Genomic DNA, 20885 nt, shown 5'->3' with positions numbered 1-20885 from the left:
ATGCCTTGTGAGGTTTCCAATGAAAGAAACGCTAAAAGAAACCAATCCCACCAACGCGGAATACATTGGGGCATTTACCATCAGGGCAGAACTTCTAGAGCTGTCCGTTGTTGGCAATCAGGTTGGTGGTGCCAGCAGTGTTGCGCTGGACAGAGGCACCAGAGGCGGTGGCGAGAGCGAGCATGCGGTCGGTGACAGCCTTGACGGTGTTGAGGCCCTCAAGACCCATCAGGTAGGCGGCAAGGCCAGCGACGTGAGGGGAGGCCATGGAGGTACCGGACAGGGTGTTGGTGGCGGTGTCGGAGGTGATGCCAACAGAGAGAATGTTGACACCGGGGGCGAAGATGTCGACGACAGTGCCGAAGTTGGAGAAGGAAGCCTTGCGGTCGTTGCGGGCGTCGATGGCACCAACAGTGATGGCGTTGGGGGCAGAAGCAGGCGAGGTGTTGGCAGCATCCTGGTTCTCGTTTCCGGCAGCGACAACGGGAACGATGCCAGCGTTGTTCAGAGCCTGGATAGCGCGGTTGACAGCAGCGGAAGCAGAGCCACCAAGAGACATGTTCATAACAGCCTTGCCAGTGAGGTTCTTCTTGGCGACGTCGTCAATGACTTTATGGCGATGTTAGTTTCGGAAATTTGCATAGGTTAAACTGTGGGGCTGTTGAAACTTACCGAACTGCATGCCATCGAGAACACCAGAGTTGGAGCCAGCACCATCGCCATCAAGAACCTTGACGCCAATGAGGTTGACGTTCTTGGCAACACCGAAAGTCTGACCACCAATGGTACCAGCGACGTGGGAGCCGTGTCCGTTCTCATCAGTGTCCTACATTTTCATTAGGCTCTCGTCTCACTCACTCACTTTCAAGACGATTCGAGGTACTTACAACGTTGTTGATGAAGTTGGCGCCAAAGGTAGCACGGCCCTGGAACTCGGAGTGGGTGGTAAGGATACCGGTGTCGACGATGTAAGCGGTGATACCGTCACCTCCTGTCTGGTCGAAGACGTAGCCAGCCTCACCGGCAGCGGCGTGAGACATGCGGACAAGGCCAGGGGGAGCGTTGGTCTGGGAGACGGTGGCGGAGATCTTGACCTTGGCATCCTGCTCGACGTAGGCAACCTCCTCGGCGTTCATGACGCTCATGATCATGGAGTCATCAGCCTCCATGACGGTGGCGCGCCACGCGTTCATCTTGAAGTTGCGAGTAGAGGTGCTGAGGGAGCGGCCATCGAGGGAACGCTTGCCGATGTTGCGCTTCTTGATGGAGGCGGCGAACGAGGACATCTTGGAGGTAATGGCATCATCGTCAAAGGTGTTGTTGTAGACGACAATGTACTTGTTGGGAATCAGGTCGGCGGCGTTGAGGTTAGAGATGGGAACGCCCATGAAGGAGCCAGAGTCGTTGGTGGAAGCACCGCTGTTGCTGAGGCCGAAAGGAGCAGCGAGAGCGGCGGGCAGCACGGCTGCGATGAGAGCGGTAGCGCGAACCATGTTGGGCGGTTAATTCGAGTGGGTTTGGTGGTGTATGTAGATACGGCGAGGTTGTTGATATTTAAATAAAAGAGAGGATACGGGAGAGAACTAGCTCGTCGTCGTCGAAGAGGTCGTCAAAAAAGAAGTATTGGTGAAGAAGAAAAAGTGCCGAGACCGCTGGTCTACTTTGTTAATTTGTGGCGGTGGTTGACGAGGAAAGAACGAGGTCTTGTCGTCGAGGTTGGGAGGTCGGCACGGAAGGTGCGAGCGAGAGAGTGACTCGATGAGGTTGGGAAGGCGCGAATGAGTGCGAGCGAGAAATGCTGAGAGAAGAGAGCAACCAAGAAGGATTCGGATACCAGTCACGACACAAAGCCCTTGTTTACTTTTTTCTCAAATCTTTTCCAATGCGATAAAGAAGCTGCCGTTACCAAGTTGAAACAAGGTGTAATAAAAGAGTAGTCGAAGAAGCGGAAAGAGGAGGCGGTGGGTTGTTTTGGTATTTAGCTAACCGGCCACACGGAGAAACGTGAGGATGAGGATAGACTAAAAGAAGAGATTTATGGAGGATGGGAAAGAATAGAGAGAGACGGAGCAAGAAGAAGTAAGAGACGGAGACGGAAGGCCAAGCACAGCTGGGCAAGATGGAGAGGTTGTGGACAGTAACTTAAGTATAACGACGGACGATGAAAAAAGAGAAGGGGACGGGAGGAAGCAGGGAGTGAGGATACTAAGACTAGGTATCCGTAGTAGGAGTAGGAGTACCCAGGAGTAGGGGGATAAGGTAAGGTACGCACAAGGAGGGAAGATGACCGGGGGTGTCAGCGGTACATGAATCCAGGTACCTGCTCTCAGCATCCGTACCTTGTAGCCTGTCCGTACGCGGTCCCTGGCCCAGCTTTGTCACTTGTGCGTGTCTCCATGTGCGTGTGTGCTTGCTTGGTGCTTCGCTGCTCGACCTTGACCTTGACCTTGACCTTGACCTGGGGCCCTGAGGTGTGGTCTTTGGGTCCTGGAGGGGTGTGTGGCGTGTGTGAGTGGACCACGCGAGGATGTACCTCCGCGACATTGTCTGGATGGATGGATGCTGCAGCGAGAGACTGGACAAGGACAAGAGAACGAACGACGGACGAGGTACCGGCCCAGAGGAGTCTGTAGTTGGTAGCGAGAACATCCGTACAATATATTACGATCTATGCTGCCTCACTCTCACTGCCTTATTGCAGGATCGTGAGGGGAGAGAGAAAAGATGCAAAAGAGACAGGCCGAGACGAAGGCCAGACGGGGGGTAGAGAGACAGTGCTCAGCACAAGTGAATAACGTCAAGGTACTTTGTACATACAGAGGATGGATACAGCGTCTCGAAATTTGCACAAAAAAGTGGACGGGCCTTCGAGGCTCTGGGCAACATCTGCGGCAGAACAAGGAGTAGAAGCCGAGAAAGGGACGAGAAAAGACGGGACAATTAGACGTCCTCGATCCAGTGACCAGCACAACAGTGCATACGGGAATTGGAGGAGGCGACGGGACCTGACGGGAGAGAAATGGTGAAGGACGGGGAAGACGGGGGGACAGCAAGGAGGGACAGGAAAAAAGGTACGTATCGACGAAGGTGGGCTGGACCTGGGACCTGGCGACGACCTGGAGACTCTGCCCAGCGCCCAGCGCCCACTGCCCAGCGGTGCTGCCGCCTTTCTGCCCGCCTACGAAGCCTGCGCGGTGTCTGAGGAAAAAAAGGGGATACGTACTGAAATATCCGTGCACCGAGGGCTTGGCTCCCATTTGGGGTTGATGCAAAAGCCGCGACTCTTTTTTGCAATATCGGTGCCGGTGCCACGCCGCCCAGCCTGTGCATGGCATTACACGCATACTACTCGACAGAGTGAGCATGGGGAGGGGAGGCAAGTGGCTGTGGCAGCATGGCGTGGCCGTTTGGCATTGTGCACACTCTGTGGCAGACACGTCGACTCCTGCTTCTTACGACTCCGTTTGCCGTATCACCACTGCTGCGAGGTAACCCTCATCCTCTATCCGTATCAGAGAGTTGAACACTGAGGAGAGCAAAAGGAAGAAGTACGCAGTCAGGAGGTTCAGACTGGTTACCCACACATTTTACTCTCGGGAGGAAAGTCCCAGGGCCGTTCTTGGCACTAGTCTCAATCAAGGCTTGTGCTTCACCTTTTTCTGGTCGTCGCAAGGGGATGACGACCGGGGTGGGTTGCTTGTGGACTTGTGGAGAAAGTCGACTGACTGATGCTTCTCCCCGAATTGTACGGGATATGGAGTACGCAGTATGGCCCATGTGTTGTTATTGTTTTCCCTCATTGATTTTTTTTCTGCTTTGTTCCGTCGTTGGTATCCACGGTAAATCGCCGTCGGGCGGTATGCAAAAACCACATTGTACGTAGGTGACGTACGAATTCAAACAATGAAGGGCATGCGCGTCCCGGGGTGGAGGGACCGCACTAAGGCAAGGTACAGAATACCACACGGCGGCAGTCGTCGGGATGGATGGATAGATCCAATGGTGGATGAATGGCGTTGGCGTTGTTGGCTTTCGACTCACGTACGGCGGCACGCCACAGTTCGATTGGGTGGTGATTGAGATTCACCACATCCCCCACCAGGTACACAGGGTCCTGTTCCGGGACGCCGTCGCAAGACTTGCGGCACCCGACTGCCAACCGTTCCAGCCATCGGCGAGAACTGGGAAATTTGTGGCATTTTCTGTTAGTGCTCCGTTGTAAATGGCGCTGAGGGTTCTGGACCTCCTAGTTGGGTGTTGTCTCACTCCCTCAACCGCAGGGTATCGTAATCAAAAGAGACGCCACAAGAGCGGCAGAGGCGCCGTTTTTCAAGGGAACAGCTTCCGCTGCAAACCGCCGCTTCTCCGTCCAACTGCGCCTCTTCTCCCTCTGTGCCTCACTGCCTCGCGGTCTCTTGGGCGGTCAGACGGTGCTGTCAGTGTCTGTGACTGACGGAATAAAACTGTTTAAACTGGCTCGCTGACCACCCGATCCCATATATTCGTTGCGGCGAGCCAACAATGGGGGAAAAGGTCGGATTGTGTGTGTGTGAGAGAGAGATGGGCTCATGTCATATGATTGGCTCTCCCCGTCTCTCGGATTATCAAGTCTCAGTGCCAGCACAAACCTGCGACAATGCGCATCGTTGCTTCTTCTGATTCTGTTAGGTTCTTTCCCATGCTTTGCGTTCGTCTGTCTCAACCCAAAATTTTCACATCGTGGATAGGTATTTGCCTCCTTCCTCCACCGGGTGGTTCTGGTTCTTCATTTTTTCCATCGTCGTGGTTTGTTAAGGCAGGAACAAGAGACATTCAGTAGGGGCGCCTACCTGAACTGAGTAGGTACCTGCCCTCTGTCTCTCCTTTCTTCTTTCCCCTGGAAAACTGGCAGGTGTCCAACCCAGGATCAAGATACGTACCCCAATCAAAAGGTAGGTACGTGCCCATCGCTCGTCACGGAGACTAACCTCGCAATGGGGAAAGCGTCAAGCCGTAGCGGTTCCCCTTTTGGGCGCTGCGGCAGCCAAGCGCGCTTCTCGTTGGCCGTGCCAAGTCAAACAAGGCCGCCCCTCTTATAATTCACCCCCTTGGCTGCCCATCCTGGATTGGTAGGCCCTGGCAAAGTCGATCCTCCCCCTCCAGGGCTCCGTCGTCCTTCCTCTCCCCTCCACTAGCGCCGGTTTCGACCCTGTCATTTCGACTAAATCTGTAACATCAAAGTCCAGCGCCTCATGGCAGAAGAAGAGAAGAAAAAAAAAAAACAAAAAAAAAACGAAAGAGGACTCCATTGATTGTCAGCTTCTCATCGTCCTCGCCCTCGTCCATGGTCGAGGTTCAACTTGGAAAGCTCCAGTGCTCCACATAATGGTCCACGTCGGCTGCCCACTTCGCCCAGTCTCAGTCGCCGTCTCCTCGGAGTTTTACCGTCGAGGTTGCTGTAACCGTACCTTATCTCAGCAACCATCTGCTGTGTCTCACAGCCCTTTTCTCGCCTCTTCCTTGCTTGTTGCTATTCGCGAGTCGCCGTTCGCTTGTCCCAGTATCAACTTGTACGCACTCTCCGGCAGCTTGTCTGTCTGTACTCAAATATTCAGCCGGTCTTGTCCCGTCACGTCTCTAGACCGCAGCTATCCCGATCAGGCTCTAGCCGCAAAGCCCCCTTACCTCAGCTTTGCTGCCAGGGTTAGGTGGCCTTGAAGCTGTCAAGTCAAATACCCTGTCGGGCCTCGCGAACTGACGGTTATGTGTCTGTATGTCCTAGTCTATAGCAAGGTGTCTGTCAGTCCCTCGACCCTGAACCTGCTCGCTCAGCAATCAACGCAGACTGCTGAGGAGTCAGATCCTCGACCTCGACCCTCCCTCTTGTGAATCGTATGCCCTCAACATAGTATCGAGTAGTCTTAGGCTCTTGGCCTTGTCTCCGTCAGCACTCTCGTGAGTCTCGTCGATACTCTCGTCGTCAGCAAAGGTCTTGACCCTACGCTATACCTCTGGGCATGCGTCGTCCATATTCCCTCCTTTCTCCTCATTGTACAAATTCCAAAGTCTCTGGTATACAAATCTCCAAACTTGTGCAACCCTCACAATCGTACGCTCTCAAATCCCAACCCCGGGCCATGCTTGTAAACCCAGGGATGCAGCCATCATGTACAGATACGCTTTGCATCCGCAGCCTTCACTTTTCAACCCATCCTCTAGTCCTTCTGTCCCTCCCTCTCCCCACCCCCTCGAGCTTCATCAAGTCTCTTATTCGCAGACGTCCCCCGTCATCGACTGGTCCAGTCTGTACCCACTCATCCCGGGGGGGGGGGGGGGTGAAGCTTTTTCAATCTCGTCAACCATCATGACGATGTCGCCGCTGTCACTACCGATTGCCGTGTGCCGTCCCCTCTTTCTTGGCATCCCTGACCTCCCATGTGCTTTTGTCTTGCTTTCCCTCTCATCCGTACACGGATAACGGTACGACTGAGCAGTAGCACACCTACCTCAAATCCATCTGCTCCGAGGCACCTAGCACGGGACGGGGGGCGTCAGGGCGATGCACGGAGGCCCCGATCTTGACGTGAGCATAACTCAACTTACCTCTCGCCACTCATGACTTGCGGCTCGGCCAGCACGGTGTTACAGTAAAGGCCATGCGCCGTGATGCTTTCCTTCCTTTCCCCCCACCACAAATAACAGGCGCCGACTGGCTAATCGACGACGTCAATGTAACACAACATTTGCATCTTGGCCTGCTGAGCCACCGTCATACAATGGACTCGTAGTCTGGAGATATTGTCATTCAATGCGCGAGAAGCAAAGCTGATCCTCTTCAGTACATGCCGCGTCAAAAGGATTGGGCGTCATGCAGAAACGTAAACAATTCCAACGCCGCCGTCTCTTCAGCGACGTTTGGTCGAATGCGACCCTCGAGGAGGTCCTTCGCCCTAGCTCACGAAACCGTTGAAACCGTGCCCTCCCCTCCCTCCCTCTCCCCAAGCCTGGGGTTAGACTTGGGATTGTCGCGGGAGATTGACGGACGTCTGTGGTATCGTTTTGGCATGCCGTGGGAGTCGAAAGGGCAATGCGGAGAACGGACCAGAAGGGCAAGCCCAGGCCGGCCGTGGTGGTGGTGGTCGTCGTCGTCGTCCGAGTCGCAAACACCACCGTCTGCCCCCCTCGGCCTCAGACATCTCATCCCCCTGCTGATGCTGATGCCACCACTGCACCCCATCTGTCAGATGTGTTGCTTTCCCCAGCCCAGTGCAGCGCAGCATTCGGTGGGAAATCTTGACGATCTCTCGTCGCAGGAACCCAAAAATGAAGGCCAGAGAGAACGTGCCAGGGCCATCTCCCGTCGTGCAGTGTCGGTCGTCTTCGAGACTCCCCCAGGGGCCAAGCAAGCAACAAGGCTTAGCTAGGTAGGATGCATGCAGGGAGTCTTGTCTTGTCGACGGTACGAATGCTGCAGGTATCTGTAAGTGATAATGTCAAGTGACACAATAGCCCGCAATATCTCTATGGCCCGTGGCATCAATTCGTATTCGACACTTTGATGTTAAATGTCTTGCACGACGGGCTCGAGACAATTCATCAATTGGACGCCGGCTGGCAGAATATCCAGCTCATAGATGTTGCGAGGTTCCTTGCTTAAAGTCGATCGGCAAGGTTGCTTCGCCCTCTACCCTATTTTCGACGTTAATGCGCCCAGACCGAATGGCAAGTCAGCAAAGCCCCCTGGACGACCACCACCGAGGCTATAGTCGATGTATTCCTTTACAGAGTACGGAGTACCGCGGTAGGAGTTCTGTAGTGAAATTCACTTTGCCGTGCGTAAACTTCCGACGTCGACTTCATTTCGAGCCGCAAGGAGATCGTCGGCCGGGGCAGAGCCGTTCGCTGGGCCGATTAAGGTCAAACCACCCCGCCGCCCCGAAATGAGGCGAAAGTGAGAGCGGCGGGCTGCCCGCACGATCCGCATAACGGCTTCAACTCTATCCGGCGTTGCCAACGCGGTTCGATAGAGTATCTAGCACTTAATCTGGAGGCCCGGCTGCGATGAACTCTGACACCTATCGTGGCATTCATAGTTCGTTCGGGAGGCCTGTCTCAGAGTCTCAGTGCCTGCTGGTGGTTCGAAGTTCGAACGGTTGTCCCCGCTTTAGGAGGATGAGCAGACTGAGAGATGACTCGGACGAGAGATATTCCCCTTGGAGTTTAGCTCGACAAAGCACCGTCCACACCCTCTAATTATGTCCCGCACGTCTTTCGTAATCTGGCGTGCGTCGACAGCGTTGCCAATCTTTTAGGCTATGTCGCACGAGAGAGGAGCCAAAAAGGCCGCGCACGTTCGTTCAATCTCGGGAGGCTCCCATCTCGGAATGGAGCGATCTCCCATGCGCTCTTGGGGCTCATGGGTTCCAGGTTCATACGAATAGCGGTGGTTTGCTGGCGGACATGAGCCTGCGTAATTGTGCATGCGCAGGAGGGTTATGCAAGGCCAAGGCTGAGTTGCTCAACGTTGTATCCGCGTAGTCGCACACAACGGCTGTAGTGTACTACTGCACCATTGCCTGCCCGTGGTCGTACCTTGTATGGTTTGTCTAACAGCCAAGCCTTTTCAGCGTGCGATTAGAAACCAGTCAGAGACTCAAAACAGCCCCTTCCTAGGAGACAGGCAGACAACACACGGTCCACCGAGTGTTACTGTTAGGCAGTATGACTGCTGAAGATGCAGCAGACGGCCTTTTCGGGATGCGGGAGGGCATTCCGCAGCCTAACGATTTGCTTTCTGCACGCATATTTTCTTCCTTTTCACCGTACAGCTGACGACTGCGCGCTTCAACTTCGTTTCCCGTCTGTTTGGATCCTGTGGAATGTTTGGACGTACCACGCCATGTGGAAGCGATACCAACCGACGTCGGCCCAAAGTCGATGGCGACATACGGATACGTGAGTAATGGTAGGCTTGGCCCCGCTGCATCAGTGCTTGTGCAAGACTCACTTGCATCGCATCGGTTGATCGCCTTGTCAGACCTGAATATGCCATTGTGATAATCCCTTGGATCTTCAATGTTATTCTCACAACGCTCAGGCTCGCGATACGAATACTTGGGATGCCTTCTGCATGTGGCCAGCCCTAGAGCATGACTGGCACGTCCCTGCCAATGAGTCTTAACCGAGCCGATGGATGATAGAACCTGGCAAAGCTACTGCGTACAGACAGGATAGTGACCGAGAGGTTCCCAGCGGTGAGGGTACTGTGATTGAGATAGATTAATAGATAGCAATAATTATGCCATGGTCCATGGGCCATGGTCCATGGGTGTTATACATAGACAAGGCCCATGACGGAGGCGAAGGGCTGGTTTTTTTTTCTTTTTTTTTTTTTTTTTTTTTGCGCGGCTGAAAGGGGGTTCAACTGCTGCCCCACCAAGGTATGAGGGCGTGGTGCGTGCAGCGTGGGCCAGGCGAAGCCATCGACGAGGATGTCGTCGAGCAGAAAAGTGACGACCCAACCGGAAATTTTGAAACGGCGTGGCGTGGAGGTGATATCCGTGCTTGATTGGCTGCAGACTTGGACATGACAACGGATGAAACATCGACGGCCCTTGACAAGTCGTGCGTCTCGAGACATGCAGGGATGAGGCCCGTCTTAGATTCGCCCAAGTTGTGGGAGGCCCCGGCCGAACAGGGGCCGCATGGAGACGCCGTGGAAGACGGATGAGGTGAGGAATGCTGCTTCAACAGCCGCCCGTGGTCCCCTGCGCCACCACCCCATCCCATAATAACAAAGTACGGCTGACATCTAGCCTATTTGCCCTGTATCGACTTGAATGACAAGCAGTAGACAGGCATGTACTTGCTGGTTGTTCCTCTGCCTGCCTGTGAACCGTGGACCGTGGTAGTCTGCTCGAGTCTTGACAGGTCAGGGTGGACCTGCGGTTGTGCTCAACGTTGGCTTCGATGCGCTGGTGGGACAAACCACCAATAAGCGCCAAACTGCTGCGAGGCTCAGGACCTTTCGGCCTGTTGGTGTTGGTAAGCGACATTCGATGAACCCCCTTCCTTGGCTCCTCCTCTATCAGTCCACTTCGGCCCCCGACACCGCCGTGAATTTGGAAATTCGAGGAGTGGCGCATCCCCCGTTACGATGCGACTCTGCAGACAAACATCGCTCGCTTGTCTCTTCGCTTCGATGATATCGAATTATTGATTGCTTCTAGACTCGGGTCCGGTCTTTGTGAGCTCATCGTATCCGCCATGACATCCCAGACCCGAAATAAGGTAATCAGGAATCCGGGAAATGTTATTGTTGGAAATTCGACCAGTAACTCGGCCCACGAGGATGAGCCGCGGCGTATGTAGGGCTCCCGCTGTCTCCGAATCAGAGGATGCTGCTCCTCACCTTCCGAACAGCGGGTATAGGAATAACAACTTGCATTGATCAGCGCTTCGGAAATCTTGAAATCTCGACCGTAACTTCCAAAATTCCTTGGCTAGGCTTGCAGCTAGCCCCAGTTGTGTGTGCGTGCGTACCTGTCGATCCCTGACGGAGGGCTCCAAGTTGTCAGCTGGCCCGCCCCTAAATCGAATTCTCCAGAGCCGCAGGCAATATCGAATGAACATTGTGACTTGGCTACAATCCGATGTACCAGATGGTCCGTACATCTCTCTTTCGCTTGTCGCAGGTACACTTGAGACCACTTCAACGTTATCGGGGCCGGTCTGTGGTGCGAGTGTTTTCCGACTGTACGAGTGTGGTGGTCACCAGCGCGGGTTTCTTGACGCCCTGGCAAGTTTCAATAAGAACATACTCCAAACTGCATCAGTCGTCATCGGTCATCCATCATCAGGCTGTCGTGTCCCGGAGTGGGCGCGTGTCTCTCCGCTTGTTCGTCTCGAGATGTTGAATAGGCATGTTGATGCTCCCCTGCTCGAACACCGCCAAGACTTTTGGGATGTCGCTCTCGGGGATGGTTCCATTACTTATTGCACCTCGCCTATTGTCATCCTGCTGACAAAACTTCGAAGTGAGCCACTGCGTGCGCGTTCGAGTACGAGAAACGTTACCGAATTCTGGGGACACAAGCAGCTCGTACCGCACATCCGACGATTGGTGCCGCAGTAAGGGCGTATTTCCACTGTCCTGGTGTCAGAGTGCAGGACATTACGCAATTCGATGTTTGCAGATGCTGTAGATCATGTTTGTGATTCGATATCAGTGCGTGAATATGGCAACAGCCCGGAGCCGCCGCCAAAGGCCTCGTCGGTCGCCATGCCGTTTGCCGTTCGCCGGTGAAGAAGCTGCTTCCGCCGCAGGTTCCAGACCAAATCATCTCCGTTGCCCGCCGCCATTCCGGCCGCGCGGGTGTGGCCACTGGCCATGTCTCGGCTCTCCCCCACCGGGCAGAGCCCCGTGACATCGCATCCCTGGATTCGGCTCATCCGCCGTGCGCCTTGGAAAGTCAATCTTTATTTTGCTATTAAAAGAGTCGAGACACGTGCAACCCTCCACAATCCGAGAATGCAGGGTCTGATGCTTCATCTCAGGGCGATCTGTGATCCGAACGAGAGGCTCTGAGGCGGCTGGCATGCGGACGTCGGCAAAATCTTGCAACGGCTCAACACGTGTCGTTTCAATAGCATTGTTAGACTTTGCTGGGCGTTTACGCCGAGAGGACGATCAATCAAGAATGCGAAATGCGAAATCCGCGCCTGGGACGATGTTCGACTCAGGCACGCTTGGGAGTCGGCGTCCAGACTTGGCGATGCTCGAAGCTGATTTCAAATTCCGAATGCTTGGACGTTGCAGCCAAGCCTGCAAGAGTCAGTCCGAGGCTCTGCGGCAATGATAAAGAGACGTCTCCCGCACCGCCTGCCCGCAACTATAATGGCCTGCCTCGCCTTGGCTTTCCAATTCATTCGCATGGCCTAGGCAGCATTCCTGAAGTCGGTAGTCTTGCCGAGAATCGCTGCCAATATGGCCCGGTCCGGATTCGGTCTGATAATCATCGGAAAGTATGCCCTCGACCACGGCTCGGAATGCGGCTATCTGCTACCTGGGTAGGAGGCTTGGTCAGCCAATTGACTGTATCAAAGCATCAGCGGCAAGCTTACAGTACAACTCCATGTTGCCACGACATGGAATCAAGGTTAAACTCTGCTGACCCCTCAAGCTGAGTCAAAGTCTCCGCGTGACCTTTTGCTCAGGAAATAGGTTGACTTCAGCAATAGCCATGCCTGCTGTAGAACAAGTTGAAACGGTGGAAGATTGACGAAGGCCACCCGAGCAACTCAATTGCTGGTGTTTCGTCGTGATACAGGACCTTGGTGTAAGCCTTGTGGACAAATTTCATCGTCCATGTGCTATTGGCATCTCAAGCATCCGTGGCTGCACGGCGTCAAGTATAACGACGACACTAGATGGAGGCGTAGCCTGCAGTCTGTATCATCTATGCCATGAATCCATGGCACAGGTTGCGGTGATATCTGCGAGGCTAGGGAGCAGCAGTTCAACGAAGGACCGTCCAATGACGTGATGAAGCCGCAGTCCATTGTCAGGTCCAAAGTTTATGCATCGGTCAAAGGTGGGATGTATGACTAGGTACACAGTAGACGTTGTTACTTCGTCGGTCTTTCCGTTGCTTGAGTTCAACGTAAGTATGTGCTGAGATAAGCAGGCAATGGAATCGGGCATTTTGTGAGTGGGCCCCCGACCATGTGACTGGCAGGGTACCTTAGCGATAAGCCAAGATTGTGCGATAAGGTCGCTCGATAAGACACCTCGAGAAAGTGGCTTAATTTACGCTTCCGATGTTGCAACTCAGAAGATGATGCGATGGGGACTGGCTCTGCTCTCGGAGCTCGTCACGCAGGGACGGCTGTGCACGTCTCATCCACGAGGTGGGCAGTGAGTCTCGACTCTGACGTCCTGGGCTGCAATGCGCCCTGACGTTGAACGCGCTGTGAAGGTGGTATTCGGTGTCAAGCCAGCCAGCGAAACGGGACATTCATATGGTTTTGCACCCACATGTCCCGTCGGTTGATGTGCATCAAGGTGGGGAGTGATTAGACTCTCAGGCTTGTTACATTGTGTACATTCTTGGCCTCGAAAGGTTGTTTACTGCGGCAACTGTCGCCTGGGTGCTCGCGAATGAAGAAGAATCAAAGAGAGATCCAGCGAAGGAGGAAAGAGTTTTTCCGCATTCCTTAATCTAACCTTGCGTTTCCATTGCGACCAGCCGTCTTGCACCTTACCTTATGTTTGCTTATACAGTCGTTTTTAGGAGGTCGACTGAAATAAGGTACCTTGAGCTGGGTAGGTATCCATGCATTTGATAGAAATTCTGGGCTGGGGCAAAAAGGTAAGTAAGGTATACGTATATGTAGAGACTGACAATAAATGAGAAAAATAAGCTACCGACTGCCGTTCCGTGTATCCTTTTGGTGCCGTCATCTTTTATTGTCCTGTCATGCTTCCTTGGAAAAAGTTGTCTTGTTGATGTTACTTTCCCCTCTTTTCGGCCAATAAATATAACTTGCGGAATGAGTATCCGTCCATCAGAAGCAGACCACTTCACTATTGAATGTAATTAATTTCCTCGCCCTCTTGACCTTTTTGCCATCTGGCAATTACATTCCTCTGGGCTCTCGAGAGTTGAAAGAATCCTGTCAGATATTTCCGGCAGTCTATCGACCTCATCACGGAGTCGTTACCACATTCTGTCCGTCCAATCTTCCATTGTGCCACACCTCACCCAATTCACTGCCTTGCCTGTCCACTGCGGAAACACGAAAGCAAACCACGCCACCCCCGTCGCCAGTTCGCCTGCCTCACCAACGCAGCAAGAGACCGAGACTGCAGTAATTGCCTTTACCTTACGGTATACCTTGGTGGCATAACAACAAGCCTCAATCGGGGTTGCCTCCCCTATTTTATTTTACCTGACCGTCCTCACCTTACAGACCTGAGGTCCCTTTTAGGCTTACCGTGCCACACCGGTACCCGCAAGCCGCACCGCTCCCGCACCACCGCTGCCTCACCTAACGCAGAACACAGGCGCAGGCGCAGGCGCAGCACTTTCCTACCTGCCCTTCCTTCCCATTTTGCCTTGCGCTTCCCTTCCCGGCCGCTCGACCATTTTCCAATTATCCGGTACTCGTTTCATTCCCAGACACACAGCATTGAACACACCCAACAACTCTTTTTCCACATCCATCCACACCCAGATTCTGCCTTTGCTTCTGCCTCTGTCTCCTCTTGGTTTTGTTGTTCTCTTTGTCCCGTCTTGTAAGGCGAACTTACTTACAACGACGACTTCTGCCGTGGTTCAACCTCTACGGACACCTACGGACAACACTTCTTCCCTCTTCTTTCATCGCCGTGTCGTCGCTGGGCTCTCCTCTCTTCTCCAAATCATCTCTCGAGCACTTTCTCCTCAGGTCACATTCTCTGTCGTCAATAGTCGACACTTCCATTCTTTCGACGGACCCGACCTACCTCGTACTGTGTGTGTCTGCCACCAATCACTCCATCGCTATCTCGCCCTCTCACCATCTGTTTATTCGCCATACGATTCTCTTCCACCGCCTTGGCCTCCACCCCCTCCTCTGCTCTCCTCCCCATCGTCTCCTCTCATCCCGCCGCCGTCCTTCTTATCGGCGCTTCCATTCATTGGGCCGTTTCCCTGCCGCTGCGCACGCGACCGACCGCGTAAAGTGGCTTGGGCGAAGCGAAGAGACCCCAGCGCAGCGCTACTTTCCACTGGGACCAACCTGACGAATACGGCCGCCAGCCGACCAAAACAGCTGCTCAGCATTGTTGTGACCCCCCCGGTCTGCGTTATCCAGGGTCTCTGAATTATTGGCACTTCATTTCCCCCACCATCGTCAAAGCAGCCCAGAGCCAATCTCCCTTCGCCTTTTTTCCCTTCCGCTTGATCAGCAATCCCGCTATCGCCGCCGTCGCCGCCGCTCCCCGTTCCCCCCCCCTTGGAGAGAGTCCGTCTGGCCATGATCTAGGAACGGCTTCAATCCTCCCCTCTCCGAAAATCTTAGTTTTTCGACCCAAAGAATCGTCCACGCCGACCCCGACGACCATGTCCGTTTGCGTCGAACAGTCCTTTCCTTCAACCGACGACGACGCCAACGTCACGAACAACGTCCCCCGAGACCGAGACCCCTCCGGTACCGATAGGCGACAGTCGCGAGACGACTATCATGCCAACGCCAACGCCAACGCCACTGAAGAGTTGACCTCGATTATGACAGCCTCTGCCTCCATCCTTTCAACCATACTCAATACCTCATCCAACCCAGTGTCACCCGGCCCATCAAGCCCACCCCTAGAGCAGGCAAAGAGCAATGAATTCGTGCCCCCGACTCGTCCAAGCAGCACGCCCTTCTTACACCCCGATCAACGGAACTCGGATTGCTGCACTCCGATGGCCGACGACGTCGATGCCTACGGAGGCCCGGGCATCACCACTCCTTCCTATACTCTCGAGACCCCCGAGGCCACGCCCTCCCTGAATCTGAATGACTTACCGGCCGAAATTCACGAATGCATTCTCGATCACCTTTTCGGATACCGAGTATCCACAAACTCCAAGAGCTCGGTAGGCATGCAGAGTGTGACCAAGAGTTGGGGAACCGCACTTCGCCATTCTCGACGCAGGGAGTTATCGGAACTTGCTCTCGTCAGTCCCGTCTGGAGAATCCTGATCCAGGAGCGCCTTTACCGTCACATCAAGATTAAGGCCACCATCGAATCGCTAGAGCTGGCCATGATGTACTTTAGCGAACACAACCACCTCCGGCACTACGTCAAGCACATTGAGATTTGGTTCCCAGTCTTCCAGCCCAAGTACGGTCCGTTGGCGTTGAGCACTACTCTTGCTCTTCCCACGGTAACAATGGATGGACTGACAAATGCGACCTATACCCTCCCTGCCAACAACTGCAGCCTCGAAGAGGCCTTCACCTTTGTCTCGATGGCCCTTCCTGATGTCTGTGTTCTGACAATCGAGGGAGGCGAAAGAAAGAAGGCACCAAAAGTACAGCATAGTTGGCATAAGCGGCCCGCTGGCTGGCATCTGCCGACCCTCCATTCGGTTCGCACCTTGGTCACCAAAGGCCAGTGGAACCTCATGCGCGAAGACTCGGATTTCTCAGCCTTCCTCGCAGCTCTTCCGAACCTCAACGAATGGCACGGCTCCTACAGCAAGCCCAAGTCGAAGAGTTACCTGAGCATGGCTAGCATTCTACCTAAACTTCCCACAAATCTGACCTACCTCAACCTGTGCCTGGAAAGCGACTACCGGCGGGAGCTCACGTGCCCTCCGTTTTACATGAAGGTTTCCAACCAGGTTCACTTCTGCACGAAGCTGGCTGAGGCAACTCCCGCGCTTGAGCATTTGGCTTACACTGGCCGCGTTTGCAAGAATTTCTTCAACATGGCGGCGATCCGATCGGATTCGAGAACGACACGACTCAAGACGATTGACCTAACGGTCAAGAATTGCTGTCGCCCTGTACCTCAGTTCCACGATTCTGGCAGCGGAATTCAGGACATGAACTTTATACACTCGTTCGAGATGCTTGTATTGGCAGGCATCCACTCCATGTCGACTCTCAAGGCTCTGGACTACCTGCGGATTCGCTTCGTGGACTTGGGTAAGTCATGTCTCGCAATTTTTTGAGGTTCCGCCGTTTCTAACCAGTACCAGACTCTCCCGTCCCTCCCTTGAATCCCTATTTTGTCCTGAGAGACGGCTGGTGTTCCGGTGTCTGGAGCGACAACATCCTGGCAGAGCTGAATCGAGTACGGCCAAACGCAAAGTTTGAGCAGTTGAGCGAGTCATTCGGCGAGGTTGGTTTCAATAAGGACGGTCGCATGATTATCAGCCCCGATTACCCTCGATCGCGAGTCTTGTCTCTCAAGCTCGCCAATTACGCACTTTTGGCGGGCAGCGTTGCTGCATTACCCTAAGGGGTTCATCAAAACCGCAACACACCAAGACACCTTGGTACACACCCGCACAGCGACACATCCGCGTAGCGGATTTCCTATTTTGAAATTTGACGACAACACCACACAACGAACATGCAAGCACAGCAACAAGGGTTTCACTTGAGAGGCGTTAATTCGAGGTTCCCGCGCCATAGATGGACAGCATCATACCCCTAATTTGATTTGGGAAAGTTCTGGGTCTGTCATTCTTGCTACCTTGACGGAGTTTGGGCTTGGAACGTGGGACGAGGGGGTAATTCGGAGTCTATAGGGCGGGAAGACTTGATACTCCTTTACATTTGCGGCATGCTGTTCGTTTGGCTCTTGCATTTGCATGTTGAAAGAGTTGCGGATGTCTACTTTTGCTCCAGTCATACACAAGGTTAACAAAAAAGGTTTCTTTTCCAGAGAACAGGCCTTTTTGCGTTTACGTGGTCTCGTTCTATGCTGGTCGCAAGTGACGTGATGTCGATGGAAAGATGTAGCGGTCATCATAGTGGCAGTTATGAATTGGTCCGCGAGTGCTGAGGTCAACGTCTAACACGCACCCCGTAGTGACGTTGAGTGCCGGTGAGGCTTTCGTAGAACGGCAGTTGAGACACCCAGGCCTCGGAGGCTATTCTGACAGACTATCAACGCCAATAGAGAGGCTATAGGGTAAGTTTATCACGAATTTGGGAGTGCTGTTGGTTGCCTTGTCCTGTAGCCTGCTTCCTATGGGTTATGGAGCGGGCACGAAACCATATCGATGCCATGAGGTATGGACTATGGTTATAGAAACGAGACTCTTCTTCTGATTGCGAAACTGGTCAATAAACACTGGAGAAAGCATCTTATACCATGGCCAAGTTAATGAATCTTTTGGTAAGGATTCCGAAACTACGTCTGGGAGGTTACAAGGCAATTGTTTTGTTGGTGATACATTCGCCAGGAGCGGAGCTTAGGACTTGACTTTCAAAGTACGGCAAATATGGGCGATTGCTGGAACTCAAACAGAACTATGCTGAATCCTTAGTACAAAATTATTAGCTGTTTGCATAGGGTTCCTGGTTTAGAATTAGTGCAGTTCCTCTTTATTTCTGATCTACGGATCACGGCTGAATGTCGAGGATACGAAGTAGTTGGCAGTGCAGAAGAACGTACCTATCTCCTAGCTTTAAACCTATCAAACAGCATCTTCACCGTCAACCCGACATTCCAAAGCCAAACCAGGACCAGCATGACGGCCAAACACGTAGACCACACCTTGAAAGCCCGCGACCCGAAAATCTTACCCAGTTGGAGTGCCGCGTTGGTATAAACGCCCTGGAACATTAGAACCCCCTTTCTGAGCTGATTCAAGGAAAAACGCTGGGTCAAGAAACTCACCCAAGGGAAGACCATGGCCCATCCGGCAAGAGTATACGGTATCCTGCTCGGCTTCCACCCCCCTTCGAAGAAAGCGCGAAAGACGCCCAGTAGAGCAAACAGCCACCAGTACGTCCCCAGACCCCAGGCTACGAGGCCGGCAAAGATACTCGCGTAGCCAACCGGAGCGGCAGCGGCGTCCGCGGAGAGGAGGGCGCCGGTGCCGGTATACGACGCGAAGCTGCCGCCGACGACTGCCTGTCCGAGGATCTGCAGCGCGTAGCTCGCCTGGCCCCAGGGTCCGCAGAGGATCATATCCTGAAAGGCCTTTTCCTTGGGCGGCTCGTTGTTCCCCCCCAGCAGGCGGGCCCAGAATAACACGTCTAGGGCGAAGGCGAGCGGCAGGCCCATGCCGATGAGGAGGTATGATACGACGATGATGGGGAGCTGTTGGGCGCCGGGGAGGTGCGCTGACGAGGTGCAGAGGGTCCCGCCTGCCGCTGCGGCTGTGAGGGCTGCGGTGACTGCTAGTTGGGTCGAGGGCGAGAGGTGGGCTACGCCTGGCGGGTGGACTTTTATGAAGATGAAGGGGAGGATGAGGATTGTTGTCGTCGCGAGGGCGAGGGAGATCCACCATAGGACGTGGACTGTTGCGGTCCATGGTGACTCATGGGAGCTGGGGGCGAGGGCGAGGGAGGCTGTTTGGGTTACGGAGGTGAAGGTTATGGAGATGCTGGAGAGGCCTGCCAGTTCTGCATCGTCGTGTTTGAGGACGCGGAGGGTGTGTTTTGGGTGGAGGGTTAGACGGGCGGCATAGAGGGTGAGCATGAGTAGGAGGAGGAGGATGGAGGTTGCCCAGAGGACGTAGGCTATTATTGTGAGGCCTGGGAAGCGGTAGTCTAGTTGGTGGAGGACTGTTGCTATTATCGCTGTTCCTTGGGGGATGAGGAACCATTGGGAGGAGAAGTCGCGGATTGCGGTCCGGATTGGTCGTGATGGTTCGTTGATGGGTTGTGGTTGTGGGAGTGGTTGTGGGAGGTGGTTTGGTTTGGAGACCAAAGGCATCCTGGAGACGCTCATTGGGTTGTTGGATTCGAGAAATTGGTGTTGATACTGCGATGATTGGTCTTATTGGTGATGATCATGTTCCACATCGGAAGGATTTCGAGGAAAGAGGTGAGACAGGCTGGGGGGGGGGGGGGACAAAGTAAAGATCTCCCTCTTCCCCCATGGCACAGTGGCACATGGCAAGATGGGGGAATAGGATGTGGAGAGGTTGGGTTGGGCTAGATGATATGCACGGCGCCCAGATGGGAAACGCCCGGGCGGATAGAGGGCGGATAGATCAACGGGTAGATCGGTTCTTTGTCGATTGTTACACTAGCCCCCAGCTGCGCCATGCCGTAATCATGACGCTCAAGAACAACATCGTGTCGTACACGATGTGGGAAGCGTTCAGACGCGCGGCTTACTCACCAAAGGTATCACCTCGAGCTCAATGCCGTGCACCCGTTCTCATCGCTGTCTGCCTACGTTGATTCGCATAATATCGTCTTTGGCAGTAGGTTCCGTACCGACGGCTCGCTCATCAACCCTTCAGATAGAAGATCAAGCGAAACAAGACAGAACAGTCATCACAAATAAACCATGGGACTACCGGCAATGAGACCCCTCCTACTAGCGGGCGGCAAGTCAACCCGGATGGGCACACCCAAACACCTCCTCCGAATGCCCGACGGAACACCCCTGTACCGGCGGCAGCTGCAACTGCTACGCACCCTCTTCCCGGAGCCGCAGACGATCTTCATCTCTCTGGCGCAGGAGTCCGAGACAGACGAGTTCCTCGACGAGCTCCTGTCGCAGGCCACCAACCAGTCTGCCGAAGTGGAGGACTGCAAGACACCACCGCCAAGGATACAGATTCTACGCGACTACCAACCCGCGAGTCCGGACGCAAAGTACTCTGCTGCCGACGGCGATGGGCCCGCCGCGGGACTTCTGGCAGCATATCGCTACGACGCGTGGGCGTACTGGGTCGTGTTGGCGTGCGATTACCCGCTGATCCCGGCAGAAGCCTTCTTCCACCTGTTTGTCAAGCGCGACGCTGTGCCTGTGACGTGTTTCCGCACTGCGGAAGGGGTATGCGAGCCGCTGCTGGCGATCTGGGCGCCGCCTGCGCTGTCGCGGCTGGCGGAGCGGGTCGCGCGGGGGCATCCGCGGCCCGAGGAGACGGCGAGGGAGCTTGACGGGTTGATGGTTGATGCGCCGGCGGGGTGCGAGTGGTGGTTGACGAATGTGAATACGATGGAGGAGTGGGTGAAGGCTGTGGAGGAAATGAAGTTGGGGCCGCCAGGGAGAGGGGAGATTGCGCCGGAGGGTATTGTGGGGGATGTTGTGTAGGAAATTAAACTTCACCACTCTGATTAACATATTGATATTCGAGCGTTGATATGCCGAGTCTATGTGATATTCCACATCATGCAAAGAGTGAGTGCGCTCCAATGGCAGGTACATCTCATCCGGCTCTCGGTGGACGAACGGG

General features: G+C 54.2%; 5 protein-coding genes across 5 annotated transcripts; 3 read left to right on the top strand and 2 right to left on the bottom strand.

Annotated features, from left to right (window-relative positions):
- Nucleotides 1–94: 94 nt before the first annotated feature.
- BDZ83DRAFT_584497 (subtilase) lies at nt 95–1388 on the bottom strand (the record flags this gene model as incomplete). The annotated part of the gene is made up of 3 exons (XM_060505762.1): nt 95–609; nt 673–826; nt 888–1388. 3 exons carry the CDS (start codon nt 1386–1388, stop codon nt 95–97), a joined length of 1170 nt encoding a protein of 389 aa, XP_060361811.1.
- An 8560-nt stretch (nt 1389–9948) lies between these two features.
- Nucleotides 9949–11767, top strand: BDZ83DRAFT_654489 (uncharacterized protein; the record flags this gene model as incomplete). The annotated part of the gene is made up of 4 exons (XM_060510722.1): nt 9949–10023; nt 10150–10269; nt 10757–11109; nt 11629–11767. 4 exons carry the CDS (start codon nt 9949–9951, stop codon nt 11765–11767), a joined length of 687 nt encoding a protein of 228 aa, XP_060361810.1.
- A 3316-nt stretch (nt 11768–15083) lies between these two features.
- Nucleotides 15084–16975, top strand: BDZ83DRAFT_754928 (uncharacterized protein; the record flags this gene model as incomplete). Its single annotated transcript, XM_060514549.1, has 2 exons — nt 15084–16659; nt 16713–16975. 2 exons carry the CDS (start codon nt 15084–15086, stop codon nt 16973–16975), a joined length of 1839 nt encoding a protein of 612 aa, XP_060361809.1.
- Nucleotides 16976–18163: 1188 nt separating this feature from the next.
- On the bottom strand, nt 18164–19375 carry BDZ83DRAFT_537411 (voltage-dependent anion channel; the record flags this gene model as incomplete). Its single annotated transcript, XM_060503371.1, has 2 exons — nt 18164–18301; nt 18365–19375. Coding segments are annotated over 2 exons (1149 nt in total), but the record flags the coding sequence as incomplete, so codon positions are not given.
- A 156-nt stretch (nt 19376–19531) lies between these two features.
- BDZ83DRAFT_631003 (MobA-like NTP transferase domain-containing protein) lies at nt 19532–20798 on the top strand. The gene has a single exon (XM_060508876.1). The coding sequence runs from the start codon at nt 19991–19993 to the stop codon at nt 20741–20743; it is 753 nt and encodes a 250-aa protein (XP_060361807.1). The 5' UTR covers nt 19532–19990; the 3' UTR covers nt 20744–20798.
- Nucleotides 20799–20885: the final 87 nt, after the last annotated feature.

This window comes from Colletotrichum acutatum, assembly GCF_030867785.1.
Source record: "Colletotrichum acutatum strain CBS 112980 chromosome Unknown BDZ83scaffold_90, whole genome shotgun sequence".
NCBI classification, from domain to species: Eukaryota; Fungi; Ascomycota; class Sordariomycetes; order Glomerellales; family Glomerellaceae; genus Colletotrichum; species Colletotrichum acutatum.
Note: the sequence above shows the minus strand (reverse complement) of the source record. Positions and strands in the feature narration are given on the sequence as shown.

What these genes read in the sequence shown, in the direction of transcription:
- BDZ83DRAFT_631003 (XM_060508876.1), top strand. Translation starts at nt 19,991, where the DNA reads ATGGGACTACCGGCAATGAGACCCCTCCTACTAGCGGGCGGCAAGTCA.